This window comes from Schistocerca americana, chromosome 8 (assembly GCF_021461395.2).
Source record: "Schistocerca americana isolate TAMUIC-IGC-003095 chromosome 8, iqSchAmer2.1, whole genome shotgun sequence".
Taxonomy (NCBI): Eukaryota; Metazoa; Arthropoda; class Insecta; order Orthoptera; family Acrididae; genus Schistocerca; species Schistocerca americana.
The window spans coordinates 30,268,629-30,288,612 of NC_060126.1; the positions used below are offsets into that span (position 1 = coordinate 30,268,629).

Genomic DNA, 19,984 nt, shown 5'->3' on the forward strand with positions numbered 1-19,984 from the left:
AAGCTGCCATCGCGCATCAAGGCGGGCTACGAGGTTATTTCTGTTCGCCCCTATATCCCGACACCTACGCGCTGCTACCAGTGTCAGCGTTTCAATCACACTCGACAGTCTTGTTCCAATGCGGCTAAATGTGTCACCTGTGGCAGGGATGCCCATGAGGGTGACTGTCCACCTCCGTCTCCTCATTGTGTGAACTGTCAGGGTGACCATGCAGCATCCTCCCGCGACTGTCCTGTCTATAAGGAAGAACGCTGTATCCAGGAAATTCGGGTCAAAGAGAAAGTGTCCACCTCGGCTGCTCGCAAGCTATTGGCTAGTAGGAAGCCCACGCTGCTCCCAGCGGGGAAATACAGTACTGTCCTCGCCTCTCCTCGGACTACCCGGGAGGTAGCAACCCAGACATGCGATCTGACCTTCAGCACCACGGTCGTCCGTTCGGCCAGTGCTAAGATCGCGCGGTCGACGTCTCCTCTTCCTCCCATCACCCCACAGACACCAGCACCTTCTTCAGCTTCTGCTAAAACGAAGACACCGAAGTCAGATGCACGGGCCTTCAAGAAGGAACCATCCCGTGCAGACTTCCTCCGTACCTCGACCTCACAGCCTTCTACCGGTACTTCCACTACACGTCCTTCCAAAAAGGCGCATAGGAAGCACAGTTCTCCTTCCCCGCCACGGCGCATTTCTTCTCTTGCGCCACCCAGCGGCTGCCGCCCCAGGCCGTCATCCGTTTCGCCTGGCCGCACCGCTGGTCGCCGTACATCTGGCCATTCACTGGCGGAGCAAGCTCCCCCTCCCGACCATCCTCCCGAGATGGCCGATGATCCTATAGACCCAATGGACGATGACTGTCCGCCTACTGATAGCGGCGGCAGTGCTCGCTCGAAGCCAGGCCCTAAGCGGCCTTCGAGGTGACCACTTCTCTCATCTTTCTTTTCTTACGATGGCACTTATTCACTGGAATATTCGCAGCATTCGCTCCAACCGAGAGGACTTGAAGTTGCTGCTCCGCTTGCACCGTCCGCTTGTCGTAGCCCTCCAGGAAACGAAGCTACGCCCCTGCGATCAAATTGCCTTGGCACACTACACCTCTGTGCGTTTTGACCTACCCCCTGTGGTAGGCATCCCAGCTCATGGAGGGGTTATGTTGCTGGTCCGGGATGATATTTACTACGATCCCATCATGTTGCACACCGGCCTGCAGGCAGTTGCCATCCGCATTACTCTCCCCACTTTTACGTTTTCCTTTTGTACCGTTTACACTCCATCGTCATCTGCCGTTACCAGGGCAGACGTGATGCAACTTATTGCTCAGCTACCTGCACCATTTTTGTTAACTGGAGACTTCAATGCCCACCATCCCCTTTGGGGCTCTCCAGCATCCTGCCCGAGGGGCTCCTTGTTAGCAGACCTTTTCAACCAGCTCGATCTTGTCTGCCTCAATACTGGCGCCCCTACTTTTCTTTCGGACACATCTCACACCTATTCCCATTTAGACCTCTCTATATGTACTCCCCAACTTGCACGCCGGTTTGAGTGGTATGCACTTTCTGATACATATTCGAGCGACCACTTCCCGTGTGTTATCCATCTCCTGCAGCATACTCCCTCTCCGTGCTCCTCTCGTTGGACCATCTCCAAGGCAGACTGGGAGCTCTTCTCTTCCAGGGCTACCTTTCAGGATCAAACCTTCACAAGCTGCGATCGTCAGGTCGCACACCTCACGGAAGTCATTCTCGCTGCTGCTGAATATTCCATCCCTCACCCTACTTCTTCTCCACGTCGCGTACCGGTCCCCTGGTGGACCGCAGCATGTAGAGACGCTTTACGTGCTCGTCGACGTGCTTTACGCACCTTTAAGCGCCACCCTACAGTGGCGAATTGTATTAATTATAAACGATTACGTGCTCAGTGTCGTCGTATTATTAAAGAAAGCAAGAAAGCCAGCTGGGCTGCTTTCACAAGCACCTTCAACAGTTTTACTCCTTCTTCTGTTGTCTGGGGTAGCCTGCGCCGGCTATCTGGCACTAAGGTCCACTCCCCAGTTTCTGGCTTGAAGGTCGCGAATGAAGTCCTTGTGGCCCCTGAGGCTGTCTCCAATGCCTTCGGCCGCTTTTTCGCCGAGGTTTCGAGCTCCGCTCATTACCACCCTGCCTTCCTCCCCCGCAAACAGGCAGAGGAGGCTAGGCCACCTGACTTCCGCTCCTCGAATTGTGAAAGTTATAATGCCCCATTCACCATGCGGGAACTCGAAACCGCACTTGGCCGATCACGGTCCTCCGCTCCAGGGCCTGATTCTATTCATATTCAGATGCTGAAGAACCTTTCTCCTGCGGGTAAAGGTTTTCTTCTTCGTACATACAATCGCATCTGGATTGAGGGACATGTTCCCTCATGCTGGCGCGAGTCTATTGTTGTCCCGATTCCTAAGCCGGGGAAGGACAAGCACTTGCCTTCCAGTTATCGACCTATCTCGCTTACCAGCTGTGTCTGTAAAGTGATGGAGCGAATGGTTAACTCTCGATTGGTTTGGCTGCTCGAGTCTCGACGCCTACTTACCAATGTACAATGTGGATTTCGTAGGCGCCGCTCTGCTGTTGACCATCTGGTTACCTTGTCGACCTTCATTATGAATAACTTCTTGCGGAAGCGCCCGACCGCGGCTGTGTTCTTTGATTTGGAGAAGGCTTACGACACCTGTTGGAGGGCGGGCATTCTCCGCACCATGCATACATGGGGCTTTCGCGGTCGCCTCCCTCTTTTTATTCATTCCTTTTTAATGGATCGACAGTTTCGGGTACGTGTGGGTTCTGTCCTGTCCGACACCTTTCGCCAGGAGAATGGGGTGCCACAGGGCTCAGTTTTGAGCGTCGCTCTCTTCGCCATCGCGATCAATCCAATAATGGATTGCCTCCCAGCTGATGTATCAGGCTCCCTTTTCGTGGACGATTTTACCATCTATTGCAGCGCGCAGTGTGCACGTGTCCTGGAGCGCTGTCTTCAGCGTTCTCTTGACCGTCTTTACTCCTGGAGTGTCGCCAATGGCTTCCGTTTTTCTGCCGAGAAGACGGTCTGTATTAACTTCTGGCGCTACAAAGAGTTTCTCCCACCGTCCTTACGACTCGGTCCCGTTGCTCTCCCAATCGTGGAGACAACCAAATTTTTAGGCCTTACATTTGACAGGAAACTTAGCTGGTCTCCACATGTGTCATATTTGGCCGCCCGTTGTACCCGTTCTTTAAATGTCCTCTGTGTTCTCAGTGGTCTGTCGTGGGGAGCGGATCGAACCGTTCTACTTCGTCTATATCGGTCGATCGTCCGCTCCAAGCTGGATTATGGGAGCTTCGTATACTCCTCTGCACGGCCATCCATCTTACGCCGCCTCAACTCCATACAACATCGGGGTTTACGACTTGCGATCGGAGCATTTTATACCAGTCCCGTAGAGAGTCTTCATGCTGACGCTGGCGAATTGCCACTCACCTACCGGCGCGATATACTGCTTTGTCGGTATGCCTGTCGGCTACTGTCAATGCCCGACCATCCGTCTTATCGTTCCTTTTTTGACGACTCTCTTGACCTTCAATACGGGTTGTATGTCTCTGCCTTGCTACCCCCTGGAGTTCGCTTTCGTCGCCTCCTTCAACACCTTCATTTTTCACTCCCTGCAACCTTTCGAGTGGGCGAGAGCCGCACGCCACCTTGGCTCCAAGCTCAGGTCCGCGTTCACCTCGACCTCAGCTCGCTCCCAAAAGAGGTCACCCCCGGTTCGGTCTACCACTCCCGTTTTTTGGAACTTCATTCGAAGTTCAAAAACATGACTTTCATTTATACAGATGGCTCTAAGACCAATGACGGGGTCGGGTGTTCCTTTATTGTCGGGGCACAAAGTTTCCAATACCGGCTCCATGGCCATTGTTCGGTCTTCACAGCTGAGCTCTTTGCCCTCTACCAGGCTGTTCTTTACATCTGCCGCCACCGACATTCTGCTTATGTCATCTGCTCAGATTCCCTGAGCGCCATCCAGAGCCTCAGTGATCCGTACCCGGTTCACCCTTTCGTACACCGGATCCAACGCTCTCTTCAGCAGCTGGTGGACGTCGGTACGCCGGTTAGCTTTATGTGGGTTCCTGGCCATGTCGGTATCCCTGGGAACGAAGCTGCAGATGCCGCGGCCAAGGCTGCGGTCCTCCAGCCTCGGACAGCTTCTTGTTGTGTCCCTTCGTCCGATTTTAGCAGGGTCATTTGTCGGCGCGTTGTGTCGCTGTGGCATGCCGATTGGGCTGCACTTACCGACAACAAGCTTCGGGCCTTAAAACCTCTTCCCGTGGCTTGGACGTCCTCCTCACGCCCTTCTCGGCGGGAGGAGGTCGTTTTAGCAAGGTTAAGAATTGGACACTGCCGGTTCAGCCATCGCCATCTGCTGACGGCTGCGCCGGCGCCGTTCTGCCCATGTGGGCACTTGCTGACGGTTAGACACATTTTCATGTCCTGTCCTGATCTTAACACACTGCGCCTCGATCTTAACCTGCCTAATACTTTCGATGCCATTTTAGCGGATGACCCACGAGCAGCTGCTCGTGTTCTTTGTTTTATCAATTTGACACACCTCGCTAAGGACATTTGATGATGTTTTTTAATCCTATGCCTGTCAGTCTGTCTTTTATTGTGTTTTCCCTTTTAGTTGTTGTTGTCAACTTGTGCCTCGCGGTGCATTCTTAGAGTAGTCAGGGCGCTAATGACCATTGAAGTTGTGCGCCCGAAAACCACAAAAAAAAAAAAAAAGTGTCTAGTGCAGTTGTTAGATCAGTTACTGCTGCTACAATGGCAGGTTATCAAGATTTAAGCGAGTTTGAATGTGGTGTTATAGTCGGCACACGAGTGATGGGACACAGCATCTCCAAGGTAGTGATGAAAGGGCACTTTCCAGTACGACCATTTCACAAGTGTACAGTGAATATCAGGAATCTGGTAAAACATCAAATCTCCAACATGCTGTGGCAGGAAAAAGATCCTGCCAGAATGGGACCAATGACAACTAAAGAGAAGCATTCAGCATGACAGAAGAGCAACCCTTCCATAAATTGCTGCAGATTGCAGTGCTGGGCCATCGACAAGTTTCAGCGTGTGAACCATTCAATGAAACTTTATCGATATGGGCTTTCGGAGTTGGAGGCCCACTCGTGTACCCTTGATGACTGCCTGACACAAAGCTTTACACCATGCCTGGGCCCATCAACACAGACATTGGACTGTTGATGACTGGAAACATGTTGCCTGGTCGGACGAGTCTCATTTCAAATTCTATCAAGTAGATGGATGTGTACAGGTATGCAGACAATCTTATGAATCTATGGGCCCTGCATGTCAGCAGGGGACTGTGCAAGCTGGTGGAGGCTCTAATGGTGTGGGGGCATGTGCACTTGGAGTGATATGGGACCATTGATCCTTCTAGATATGACTCTGACAGGTGACATGTATGTAAGCATCCTGACTGATCACCTGCATCCATTCATGTCCATTATGCATTATGATGGACTTGGACAATTCCAGCAGGACTATGTGACACCCTACACATCCATAATTGCTACAGAGTGGCTCCAGGAACACTCTTCTAAGTTTAAACACTTCGACTGGTCACCAAACTCCCCAGACGGGAACATTATTGATCATATCAGGGATGCCTTGCAACACGCTGTTCAGAAGGGATCTCCACCCACTAGTTCTCATGGATTTATGGACAGCCCTGCAGGATTCATGGTGTCAGTTCACTCCACACTCCAGCACTACTTCAGATATTAGTTGAATCCATGCCATGCCGTGTAGTGGCACTTCTGCATGCTAGTGGGGGCCCTACACAGTATTGGGTTGGTGTATCAGTTTCTTTGGCTCTTCTGTGTATTTGTACCTGCTGTGGCAACAGATATTGGTACCACAGTGTGACAATTGTTACACTGTTATCAGTGGAGAAACACAATAACCAAACAAATGTAGACTTATGTATTTGACACTCGTGCTTCACGAGGTAAACTGCTTTCGGGTACATTACACTTCAATTTGGAAACCTCAAATTAAAAAATAAATATGAATTTATGCTGTTTATTAAAACTTTAATATGTACTTACAAAATAAATTAAGGCAGAAATGCAACACTTACTATAATTCACAGTGATCGAAAAATTGAACTTGTTTATCCTTTGTCCACAGGAATATGCTGATGCGAGGTTAGAGGCCTACTTTTATTCTAAAAGCAAACTTCTAAACAGTGCAGCAAGTGACATTGGCACCAAGAGGAAAATTGGTGATTTAGAAGAATGAAGCGATCAGATCAGAAGATGAAGAATTTGACCTCGACAGAATTTGCAACTGAATCTGTCTCGTTGCAAATTCTGTGATGGAGATCGTGTTCAGCTGGAGGCTTGAAACTTGAGCATATCAGCTATGTACCTTCTGAGGTATTTCAATACCTGTGTGGAAGGGCCTCTATGCCTTTGATTTCAAAGGTTTAGCTTCTGTAAGAGCAAGGCAGAGCTGTTAAGTTCATGGAAGACTCCTCATGCATTGGAAACATCCATGTAACTTAAGATCATTCCATTCCTTTTTTTCTTTTCTTTTTTTTTTTTTTAAATTTGTAACTGACTATTTATTCAGTCTCTCTGTAGATCATTTTAAATTAAATGAAGCTCTGTTGCATTTGACTAATAAATTGCCAGTGCAGCATTGCTAACTGCTGTAAATATCAATAACTTAGATTATATTTAAACTTATGAAGCAGCGTAGCACCAGAATGAATTACTGCATTTTATCTCTTAGCGCAATAAGCACAGGCTTAGAACTGCATGCAGGCAGCTATTTCTTATGCTACTTTGACTCCATAAAAGTTCCATGAAGTTATTACATTGACTTACAATCAAGAGCAAATGCAAACAAATTATGTATCAGTATAATGAGTGTGATTGCTCAGATTGCATCAAAAATGTTCTTTTTAACATGGCTGACTTAGAAACAGAGCAGACAGCTGTGGGGTACATTACTCCATGAGGCAATCATGTAATGTCACACATCAGTGGTGGCATTAGTCGTGTTTGCAGTTATATGCAGTTACGACTAAACCAATGTAAGAGGTGAAAGGGCTGTGGTGAATTTTCAAGCAGTATGTTGGGTGCAATGCATATTTGAGACTGTCTCTTCTTTTTTACATTGTAATCTCATTGCTCACATGTATTCATGTCATTACCTAAATCATGTGTCATGAGTATGTCTACAAAGTATTATGTTTGTAATTTGTGTTGTCCATATATTTTTTAAAGAAATCTGCTTTTTGTTTTGTACAAAGATATTGTTCTGTGTTCAGAAATTTGTATTATTTATAAAACAAACTCAGAATCATTCAACGTGCATAAATAAAAGTTGTAATAAACAGTCTTGTTCATACTTTCTTAAACTTGTTGTACCCATGAACACGTGTGCATGCGTGCGCATGCACACGCACACATGTGTGAGAGCTTTTTTAATGGAATCTTCTCCTTTTTATACACTGTACCAATGTTTGATATTTGCCAAATGTGGAAGAAAGAGAAAGAGCCTTCGTGGAGTTCAGAGAGCACTGATGCCGGCTGGAGTTCTGACTCTATCTGTGGGGTGAGCTCAGGTCTTAATATATCCAGAAAGGCAATGATTTGGATTTGAGACCATGTGTCGTATTACAAAAATTCAACATGAAAGTACATTATACAGTCAAATCTTGATATAAAGAATTTCATGGGACCACGAAAATTAAATTGTTGTATCAGGATTATTGTTATAATGAGGTTTTGTTGTCGTGACTTGGAGCAAGCAGACATGTTTTCGTGGCTGAGAAGTACATTACTGTAGTACGTTTCTGATGAAAAATAGTATTGAAAGACAAATAACAAAACACATTTTGTTCACTTCATTTATTAATACTGTACCTGTAGAATATCTTACTTTTGTGTACAGAAGAATTCGCTTATTTTCCTTTATTTATTTTTCCTTAAAGATTCTCTTGTGGATATTGTCTTTATCTCCTCTAACGCAATCAATTGTTGTGCTGGAAGACTGGGGATTGAAGATGCTAATTGCTGAATGGTTTCTAACTGACCTATTAGCTCTACCAGAGGAGGAGGAGGATTCACACTAACCACATCACTGTCATCTTCAGAATCTTCAATGGGTGAATTGCCCTTTAACTCCTTGATGATAGATTCATTGGTATATGCTTCAAACACCAACACCTCATCATCCACTGACAAGTATTCAACTACTGAAACATCTGTGGTTTCACCAGTAACTGCTGAATCAATCTCCAGATCACTTTGAATATCATCCTGCATTATTTAATCCACCACAACATTCTCACCAACATCTTCACTTTCAGAAATTCTTGCATTTTTTCAACAGTTCACAATCACATTCAGCTGTACACTGTTCCAGGAACTACCAATCATGTCACAAGCCTGCTTCACACTGAAGCTGTAGGAATTGCTCACCTTTCTTTCAAGTTTGTGATCAAGTGTTGAACTAAACTTGAATAGTATTTTGTCTTGAAGTTCTTAATTATCCCCATATCCAGAGGCTGAAGAATAGAAATACAGTTCATGGGGAAGTAGCAGAGTTAAACGATCTTCAAGGTTGGCATGTTATGCACACAAGAAATTATCCAGTAGCAATGCAATTTTCTTAGTCTTCATTGAAATCTCTTTATGAAGCGAAAGCACTCACTCACTAAAAAGAGTAGATGCCAATTTGCCGTGTAATTTACTGCAATAAACGAAATCACATTTACAATATGACTGTAGCAAAACATTACAGCCAAAGCTATACTGTACTAAATTAACTTGTAAATTAATGGAGAGTAAACTAAAATGTATGTACCCTCATACCTGGTAAGCTTCTTACATTTCTGAATCACCGTGGGTTTTCTGATTGTTTGATCACCAGTAGTGTCAATTTGTGTGTCCCTGATGTGTTGCTGCAGAGAAGGACAGTTAGGCATACTTTAGACTAGTTCCCTCCTTCACATTTTTCTCCCCTCTAAAGGCCATCGTCTTCTCTGGCTTCAGTTGATATAACAATCCTGTCTCATCTGCATAGTAAAAGTTTTCAGAACTGTACTTTTCTAATAGTTTACACATGGTATTTTCCTGCAAATTCTGTGTCACCTAAAGGTGCTGATTTTTCTTCTCCTGAAATCACTTTAAAAATGATCCCATACCTGTCCTTAAATCATTACGACCACCCGTTACTTGCTTTAAAATTAGAATCGCCAAGCAACTTAGTGAAATCTAAGTCTTTTTGACATATCAATTGACCATTAATTGGTACATTCTGCACATGCACCTCATTAAACCACCGCAGTGTAGCACTGTCCACATTTTCAGCAGCTGTCATCTTCATTCTTTTTTCTTGAAGGGTTAAATTTGCTACCTACAAAACTTTTTCAAATTTCTTTTCACTTTTTAAGAAATGTATATAACTTTGATTGTGCAAGTCCATACTTTTTACCATGTCTATTTGTTTCATTCCATTACAGTGTCTTTGAAAATCTCCATTTTTGTCTCCAACCTTATTTTTTCAGAGTTCCAGCCATTCTCCAGATATCAGTGAAGGCCAAAGTGTTTACCTCTAATAAAAACATTCACAGATCGCAAAAATCAGAGAGGTAAGCTTCGTATGAACCCAACAAAACACTTTTGTCTGCTACTGAAACTCAATAATGGACAAACTAAACATTCATTCCAACAAAGGACCTCTTTGACATTTGCCACTCAGCAAGCTCGCCCACAGTTGTACGCTATTCTCTTTACTACTAGAATGAATACAGTACTGTAGTATATAGTGAAGCTTCTGGAAATAAAGTGCCAAAGGTGTAGTAGCTAAACAAACAATACCTACCGCTATAGTGAGCTGCTTAGTAGGAAATAGTAAATTCCTTGAAATTTTGTCTTGGTAATTACAGTGTGTAGCTAAATTTATGTCGTCATCGTAATGAAGGATAATTAACATAATACATATAGGAAACCGGCTGGGACCATATAAAATTATCACTGTACCCGGGTTTATCGTTGTATTGATAAACGTTATATGGAGGTTTGAATGTATATATAATCTATTGGTGTAGTAATTAGCACCTTTGTGACCATTAAACCTTGCTTGTAATTCATATATGTCAAACAACATAATAAAATCTATCATATAGTGTCTTCAGATAAGTAAAAAGTTTGTTAGATTTATGGTGCTATTTCAAATTTTGTGCTATTCAGCTTTGATGAAAAAATTATTATCAGATACTTTTTTATCCATCTCTCTTTTCTTTCTTTAGACTCCTGTTAAAATTTTCTCAGATGATCAGTTATTGAATGTCTATGTGATTAAATTTAAATTTACGTAGAGTTTCTCAAGTGTGTGTTCACATACTGACTGGAGCACATTGTGTAGAGAAAATCTTCAAACAATTAATAGAATGTAAGTTAAGTTCAGCTGTAGTTCATTTCATTTCTTCAGACAGACATTTGCTCTTCGAGATGGCTGTTTCGAAATGACTAGACTAGTTAAGTCAGAATTTTACTTCTAAATATCACACTAATGCTATGTATTCAGTCATTCAAGCTGGTGATTAGTCATATTGTGATCATAAATGTCAGTGCATGGGATGCTCCCTAAAATAACTGATAGCAATTACATTATATATACTGTTTGCTTTGTCGATCCTTCACAAAGAAATAATCATAAAGGTAGAATATATATCTGAAAACCATATATCGACATGCACACAAGCGCGCACGCACACACACACGACTGCAATCTCGGGCAACTGAGGCCACTCTCACACATCTAAATGTATACATTTTGAAGTGCATAAAAAAGAAACCCTAGGCTATAGCATAACAATATCAAAAGAAAGAAGTTTACAGTGATTGTTTACATAGGCTGCGTTACTACACTGCAGAAGCCCGGTCTTGTACATTTTGAGATATTGACTACAGTACGAGTGGGTACCCAAACGAAACAAACAAATTTTTTAGTGAGCAGAGCTTTTGTAGTTCAAAGTTTTGCCACTAAGAGCAAACATTTCAGAGTCAGTTCTTTTATTTTGTTTTTGGGTGCAAAAACAACTAAGGTTATAAGCATCCATGAAATAACCTTAGAACATCAGGAAGTGAAAGAACTTAAAAATGACAATACATTAAGCCCAGTCGATGGAAAGAACATGAGCTAATAACAAAAACTTCCTTGTGTAGAAAGGTCCACAAAATATGCTCTAGAGGCAGCAGAGGTCCCAAACGAAAGATTACATGTCCTTTGCCATATTTGTATAATGGATAACACGATAAACAGCCCACACATGATTCACTAAAACAGCTGATAACTCAGACAGCAAACATATATGAGAGCATAAGAGGTTAAAAAAAGGGAATTCAGCCAGGAAATGGCAAACCAAAGGTTGACGACAATGACCACAAAGTGGTGAGGGATCACAACTTAACAAATGAGAATGGCTAAAACAATAATGCCCAATATGCAAACTAGCTAGAATGATATTGTGATGAGAGGGCTGAGAGGAGGTTAGCCAAGGTTTAATTCCCTGGAGCTTGTTCCTGTGAAGTGGTGGCCCGTGGTGATGCCAAAGTGACACCACCTGCCAACAAATGGCAATACAGAGATCATCCGAAGGAATGAAAGAGCTAATGGACTGAGGTAGGAGGACTGCAGCCTTGGCAGCAATGTCAACATCCTCATTTCCTGTCGAACCAATGTGACCAGGAACTCACATGAATGTCACAGTGGCTCCCTCAAAAGTGAGCTCTCTTGGACTTGTTGCACTAAGGGATGGGCTGTTTACAGCACACACAGGCTCTGAAGGGCACTGAAAATTGGAGAATATAACACAATTAAAAAGCCTGTGTCATCAGATGTACTGGTGGTCTGACAGGCACAGAACTCTGCTGTAAATATTGAGCAGAAGCTATCAGTGTATACGAAGGTGCTGTCACTAGGTTGTGTGCAGAGATCAAGAAAATTACTGCAATAGGTCAAATCTGGAGTAATTTCCTTGGAAATGAATGAAGATGAACACAGGCTGCTGCATGAAGCCAAGGTGGTGAAGGGTTTACACACATTGGGAATGTGGCAGGTAGCATGAAGTTAGGCTGCTTGATTAGGAGCCAAAAGTGAACTCCAGGAGGTAACAGTGGAGAGGGATGTGCTCCACACGGGCAGTTAAGGGAGTCATCGAAAAATGAGATGCAGGCTGGGTGGGTAGGCACGGCAGGCAAACAGCACGCGTATCTGCAGAGGAGGACATCGTGCTGGTATGACAGTGGTAGTTCGACAGCTTCTGCATAGGTACTCTTAACCAGGCTAGTGTAAAAGGTGCCACTGGTCAAACAGGCTCCACAATGACAGATTGTATCGAGATGGCGTAAGATTGGATTGTATCGAGGGGCGTAAGTTGGACAGATGTGAAGATGAGTAAATGAAACACCCATAGTCTAGTTTTCGACAAACAAGGGATTGGTACAAATGGAGAAGGGTGGTCTGATCTGCTCCCCAGTAAGTACCGCTTAGAACACTTAGTACACTATGAGACAGGGTACAGCTGCAGCCAGGAAAGACATAGGAGGACCAAGAAAGTTTTCTATGAAGCATGAGCTCCAGGAATTTCATAGTTTCGGCAAACAGAAGAGCAACAGGCCCAAGACGTAAAGATAGTGGAAGAAACTAACAGCACCACCAGAAATTTAAAAAAATTGTTCCGTCAGTGGAAAAGTGAAAGCCATTGTCAATGCTCAGTAAGTAAAGACGATCAAGACATTGCTGAAGAGGGTGCTCAAGGAACTTAGAGAACTGCAGTAGATCAGTCACTGGCGATAAGGGAGCCAGAGATGCCTGGTGGGAGAGAGGCAAAATAGAGTTAATGGCTGTAGCAAAGAGGACAACAATCAGGACAAAGCCTTGAGGCACCCCGTTCTCCTGGATGAAGGTGTCTGACAAAATAAAAACCACACATACCTTGAAAACTTGGTATTTTAAAAATTCCTTAAGGAAACGGCGCAGGCAGCATCGGAAGTCCCACTAGTGTAAAGTGCAGTGGATACCAGTCCACCAGCAGGTGTCGTAGGGTTTCTCCAAATCAAAAAAACATGGCCATAGTCTGGTATTTCCACAGAGTTGGTAAGCAGAGTGCCATCACTGAAGAATGTCAGGGCTAGTCTCTGCAGAGATTATAGTGATAACTGTTTTGTGTGATTTTCATTGTTGCAATAGCTGACTTCTGTGAACAGTGTCGGCAAATTATGTTTTTTACTCAGAACTCGTGAAATGTTAACAGCAGCATATAACGACAATGCTATGAGGTAAACTCAAGTGTTTGAGTGGTTTTCTCGTCCATTTTTGAAATGGTGAAATGTCAATGTATGACAAACGTCATTCTGGGTGTCCGTCCATAATCTGAACACATGAAAATGTTGAAAACATTTGGCAATCATCAACAGTGGCCCATTTAAAAAATTGTGGAACTGTCAGGAATACCTTGGAGTACAGTGCAGCAAACAGTGACAGAAGATTTGGGAATGAAAAGTGTGGGTGCCAAATTCGTGCTCTGACTGCTGAACAAAAGTCCCAAAATGATCCAAACTTCTTTTAAAAAATCATCACAGGTGACAAAATTTGGTTCTATGCTTACAATCCTGAATCAAACCAATAATCAAGCAAGTGCATGACTTCGAGTTTGCCTCACCCCAAGAAAGCTCGTCAGGCGAAATCAAACATTAAAACATTTCTGACTGGTTTTTCCAGCGTGAGAGGGGTCCTCAATTCAGAGTTGTTCCTCAAGTCAAATATGTCTCAAATGTGGTTGTTATGCATGCAAAACTTAATTCACATAGTTGCATTTTGAAATTAACAGCTTTAAACTACATTTTTATTGAGCTGCTGGAACATCTATTTAAGTTAATAGGGAAACATTAATTTTTTTTACAAAATTGAATGCCATAAAATCAAACCTGGTTCAGATGGTATTCAGAAACAAGTACATTTTAATGTTAGGTAAAGTTTGCTGGAACATTCTTTGAATTGGCAAAAACTGCCTTAATGAAGAAGACTTGTGATGAATTGATTCAAATGTTCAAAAATACAAATGATTTGATGTGAATTCCAAACAACTAAAAGCTAGTTTTCCGCCGAATATTCGGCAACTCGGTCACAGTGCCTCAAAAAAACATGCCAGATGGACAAAACGCATTGCTGTTACAGTATTTTGCTGCAGCCCTATCAAAATACGCGACTCCTTTTTTTATTTTTGTAAAATAATAAATTCACCCAAAAGTAAAAGCTCGCATGGAATTAATGTCATTTCCAATTACTACAAGCTTGTTCCAAACAAATAAGAGGGATCCTCAGCCACATATGTAGTAGCTCACTGAAGCAGGGAATTTATCTAGATAGACTGAGATAAGCTATTGTCAAACCATTGCGTAAAAAGGAGATAGATCTGATGCTAACAATCACCGCCCAATCTCACTTCTGACAGCTTTATCCGAAATTCTTGAAAAAGTAATGTATTCAAGAGTAGCATCACATATCTGTAAAAATGAAGTACTAACAAAATGTCCATTTGGTTTCTAGAATGGCTTTTCAACAGAAAATGCTGTATACTGTGATGTCGGTGGCATTCGTTACATCATACACAAAAGAAATTACACATATATTTTTATTTTTAACTTATCACCATGATTCTTTCTCTCAGGGATATTGCCTTTTCTTATCACCTTTACTTACGTGCATAAGTAAATATGAAACGGGTTCCTGAGGGGCCTCAGTTATTCATGTACCAACTTTAGATTTTGAACGTGATGACTAAAATATAGTTGCCATTACCTGAATTGAATTTAATTTTGTTAATTTCTATTTATTGATTGCAAAGCAAGGCTTGAGAGAATTTCGATTGTTGCCGTGGAGCGGCCAAGATAAAACTTACTGAACTCATGGAATCTGTATAATTTAAAAACATGAACATCAACATAAATTAATTATCTGTTGCAGTTTAAAAAGGGAGCTTCTCACAGCGCAAATTACTGAAGAAATGCCTATTAAAAACAGTTAGCCACTGCGAGCATTTGAGGTGACAACTATTACAAAGAAATTCATTTTGTGATAGTAATAACAGGTTTATTATAGCAGAAATACTAATAACTTACATAAAATAAAAATTTCCCCATCGGGGCGGGCTGGCAGAGCAGCATATGCGCTGCTCTTCAGCCGAAAGACATAGAACAAACAATAGAAAACAGTGAAAAATATACAAAGGAGAGAATATGGTGAACATAGATATAAAAAAGGGGGAACATCATGGAAGGCAATAGACAAAAAAAGGGGGACTGTAAAATGGAGATGAAAAACTGTTTAAAAGTAGGGCACACAAAAAGCCACACACTGCAACAATTAAAAGAACACAAGGCACAGTATGACTGGAGCATAAAAAGTATCGACGGATGGCGTAGCACATAACATCCTTTTTTCTATTTTCATAGACATTAAATAAAGATACTACTCTTAAATTATCTCTACATATCAGTTGTTTCAAGAACATTAACTATATCTTTTACACTAATTATATTCATAGCATTCTTTAACTGCGGTTTACAACCGATAAAAATGTCAATATTTATGTGACGTACCGTCACAATACGCTTTCACTTATCAAATATTAAATGCATTGAATAACTGAACATCACCCACTGGGATATTTTGTGATCTCTCAAAGGCTTTTGATTATGTGAATCGTGAAATTATTCTACATAAGCTTAACTATTGTGGTATGAATGGGACAGGGCACAAATGGTTTAATTCATACTTAAATGGAAGAATGCAGAAGGTTGAAATTATCAGTGCAGATAGTCTGCAAAAACCAGCACAGTCCCCTAACTGGGGAGATATCAAGAATGGTGTCCTACAGGGCTCAGTCTTGGGTCCCTTATTGTTCTTAATATATATTTAAGACTTGCTACTCTATATTCATGAAGATGCAAAGCGAGTTCTTTTTGTTGATGATACAAGTATAGTAATCACATCTAACAAGCAAGAATCAGCTGAGGAAATTGGAAATAGTGTCTCTCAGAAAATTATTTGTGGTTCTCTGCAAATAGACTCTCACTAAATTTCGAGAAAACACAGTTTATACAATTCTGTACAGTAAATGGCATAACATCATTGATAAATATAGACTATGAATAGAAGTAGAATTCTGGGTGTGTGCATTGATAAGAAATTGAATTGGAAGAAACACATCGATGATCTGCTGAAACGGTTAGGTTCAGCTACTTATACACTTAGGGTTATGGCAAATTTTGGTGATAAACATATCAGTAAATTAGCCTACTATGCCTATTTTCATTCACTTCTTTCATCAAGCATTATATTTTGGGGCAATCCGTCATTAAGAGACAAAGTATTCATTGCACAAAAGCGTGTAGTCAGAATAATAGCTGGAGCCTACCCAAAATCACCTTGCAGATATTTATTTAAGCAACTCGGGATATTCACAGTACCATCGCAATACATATATTCATTTATTTAATTTGTCATTAATAACCGATCCCAATTAAAAAACAACAGTTAAGTGTATATCTACAACACTAGAAGAAAGGATGATCTTCACTATTCTGGATTATTTCTCACTTTGACACAGAAAGAGGTGAATTATGCTGCCACAAAAATCTTTGATCATTTGCCAAATTGTATCAAAAGTCTGAGAGACAGCCAACCAACATTTAAATGCAAATTAAAAGAATTTCCGAATGACAACTCCTCCTATTCAATAGATGAATTCTTAGATATGAAGTAGTAACGGTAAAAAAAATTGTGTAAAGAAAACTTATGTTAAAATGACATATTCCACATCATTACGAAATGTCGTATTCATGACAAGGATTAATCTGTATATGTATGTATTAACGGTAAAGCTGCTGATAGCTCAACAAAGACAACAATTAAATTGCGGTACGATGTTTATAACATTACATACTAGTGACTAAAGTGTGAACGGTGAAAAAAATTTTGAATCGATAATACAAAAAAATAGATGTTGCGAGCGAAGTTTTCTTTCAATTCCAGAAATAGTCATTAGTCACGGTTTACTTTTCTGAATTCGATTACTTATTCGATTCATTGTTATCAATTACATCGATTCATCGATATCAATTGCTAAACATTCATTTAAATGCAGCATGTCCGTGTCAAAGTTTTAAGGTCTTACCACAATCATCCCGATTCCTTCTGAAATAAATATAAACATCTGCGACATGTAATATTACTTCCCTTTTGACTTTTGCTCCAAAATATAGGTATTCAGAAACTATTTGAAAAATGCTGTAATATTAGGACTGGCTGTATATGTTGCATGAAAGTATTACGGGGCGTTAAACGCCAACCTTCGTGTGTTTTGATACTGTTGTTCATTAATTTGAAAATAACACTTAGTGCTGTAGTGATCATAATCGGTAATAAATTCGATACCAACACGTGGCAGCGTATTGTCCACAGTAGACTGTGGTATTGTCAAAATAGCAGTGCTGCACACGTTGACGCAAGGAGTGAGTTACATTAGTTTTATCTATTGAAAATTCGGTATGAAATATGAGTACTGTAAAACTGATTTCATCTACGAAATATCACGGAGTGACAGTAGTGTTCAAAGTGGAAGTGTATTCGATTCAACGTTGCAAAATACGTGGAAAGATGCGTTGGAGCGTGGTGTCTTCCGATACGTTTTAAATATACAACATTCTAAAATTCTAGAGGGAAAATTTTCTTTTGTGGCACAGGTGAGAAACAATAAAAGACCTATAATAAACGCTACAGCCCATATTGTTTTATTAATCTGGAATTTTTGCAAAAACTGTCATCAGTTAAATACAGATCGCGCTCTTAAAAGAAGGGCCCCCGAGGAAATAACAAGCCTGACGCAGCCCTTTGACCACGACAGATTTAATTTTACGAAAATAGACGAGACTGAAATACTTTTTGAGCTGAGAAGAAAATGTGACACATCAACAAATAGGCATTGTGTGATAATTAATGAGAGCCCACTAGAGTTTGGGCATTGTTTACTTTTACCCACACGGCTGAACTGCTTACCACAAATTGCTACACAATATAGTTTGCAGCTGGCAATAGAAGTTATGCTTCTTAGTTCAAATCCGTAAGTATCTCTTTAATGAGTTATAACAGTTTCGTGATTTTAATATTACTGTCGCCTTGCCTAAGGATTAGACGTGTTTCATTGTTAAATGGTTTGCAAAACTTCTCAGTATGTTGAAATATTATCAGAATCAGTTAGGAAGTGGCCAAGATTTTTCGTTGACAGTTTCTACAATAATTTATTAATTTATTTGCATACTGATATAATGTTTAATGTAATGCATCTACACTTTAATGGGGACCTTACCTCTTTCTTCATCTTTTTTGTCACTATGTGGTCACTTGATTATCAGCCCTTGAATGTAAATACTAGACATCAGTTTGGTAATTTCTTGTTGGTTTGTTTTCTTTGGCAGCATTCCGTTTTGAGACATCTCATTGGATATTTACATTTGCATTCTGCAAACAACCGTGAAGTGCGTGGCAGAAGGTACTTCCCATTGTACAACATATTAGAATTTCTTCATGTTCCATTCACACATGTTGTACAGGTTGAATGATTGCTTAAATCATTCTTTGCACATTTAAAGAGTAATCTTGCCTTTACAGCCTATAAGGATGTAATACATAGAGAATTTTAGTATAATCCTAGATTCCTCAGGTAATACAGGTGAGTCATTCCATGTCAAATCAACACACTTTAAGTAAAAATTTTACCTCACCCTGTTAGATTTTGCTGAAAGTTGGTACACACATAGTGGGTGCCGAAACTAAGAAAAATACCAAATTTCAATTTTTTACCTCAAACCATTCCTGAAATATGGTCGTGTAAACTTTTCAAAAACTGGCCAAAAATGTGTGAACGGACTTTTTTTAAATTGCCCTAGGAGCTGCCCTAATTGAGCTAGAGAACTGGGAAAGGTGTCATTTTGTAGCATTTTTCATGCTCTTTCCAGTGATACACAAAAAACCATAGCTTCTAATTAATAACCTTTTTCAAAATGGTAATTAATATTTTGATTTAATTTTTTTACAAAAAGTACATAATTGAAAATTTTCAAAATACTTCCATAACTACTTCATACTGTTGTAAATCACATGGCAAAACATAAATGTGGAATGATGATGGGTTCATTGTTTAAAAAAATTTATTCCGGACTCTTATTTTTCACTAATGGCCCTAGCTTGACCAAACTGACGTATAAGGTAGTACATCAGTAGAGGACCGTATACATAGGGCTTGATGTCTGTACAATAATTCAGGGACTGGAGCCATTGTTGAGATGATGTAGTCTGCATTGTTACCTTCTAAGGCTTTGTGTGCCTACAGCATTATTGTGCACTGTGGTTTTAGTGCAAATCAATTGTTACCTCTGTGTTGACCAGTCTGTATCTATTATATTTAATAGTTCATTTTCAAGTAAATCTATACATTGAAGGCCAGTTTTTAAGTGGTTTTTGTATAAATATGGAACCAAGTAAAAAGTGCAGTGCTGTAAGAGTTCAGTGTTGTAATCCATTGAAGAAATCAAATCATTTTATTAGAGACAGAAAAAAAACTGAGATATGTCACAACATGGATGCCCAAATTATTTCCTCAAATACCAAGTGGTGCCAAGATTTGTGATAAATGTAGGAAATTGAAAAATACACCAGAGCCCATCAGTGATGAAAGTGTTGAAGAAAAATCTCCTGGATCAGAGATAATCATCCGAGACCAAGACCCTGACTTCACTCCAACTTCAGTAGCTGTTAAAACATTTAACACAACGCTTCAAGAACTAGGTGAGTCCCCAATTGACAAGAGAAAACTAACATTTAGGCA

At 41.0% G+C, this 19,984-nt stretch overlaps 2 protein-coding genes across 5 annotated transcripts in view; both read left to right on the forward strand.

Moving 5' to 3' along the window:
* The window catches only part of LOC124625755 (choline/ethanolamine kinase), a 184,723-nt gene extending 177,301 nt beyond the window's left edge, over nucleotides 1-7,422 (forward strand). For both annotated transcript variants that reach the window (XM_047149194.1, XM_047149193.1), the window contains exon 8: nucleotides 6,208-7,422. In XM_047149194.1, the coding sequence (XP_047005150.1) occupies nucleotides 6,208-6,318 (111 nt within the window). In that variant the 3' untranslated portion in view covers nucleotides 6,319-7,422. The remainder of the gene's footprint in view (nucleotides 1-6,207) is intronic.
* A 10,155-nt stretch (nucleotides 7,423-17,577) lies between these two features.
* The window catches only part of LOC124544840 (GDP-D-glucose phosphorylase 1), a 98,580-nt gene continuing 96,173 nt past the window's right edge, over nucleotides 17,578-19,984 (forward strand). For all 3 annotated transcript variants that reach the window (XM_047123546.1, XM_047123545.1, XM_047123547.1), the window contains exons 1-2: nucleotides 17,578-17,843; nucleotides 17,928-18,220. In XM_047123546.1, coding sequence (XP_046979502.1) covers nucleotides 17,649-17,843; nucleotides 17,928-18,220 — 488 coding nt within the window. In that variant the 5' untranslated portion in view covers nucleotides 17,578-17,648. The remainder of the gene's footprint in view (nucleotides 17,844-17,927; nucleotides 18,221-19,984) is intronic.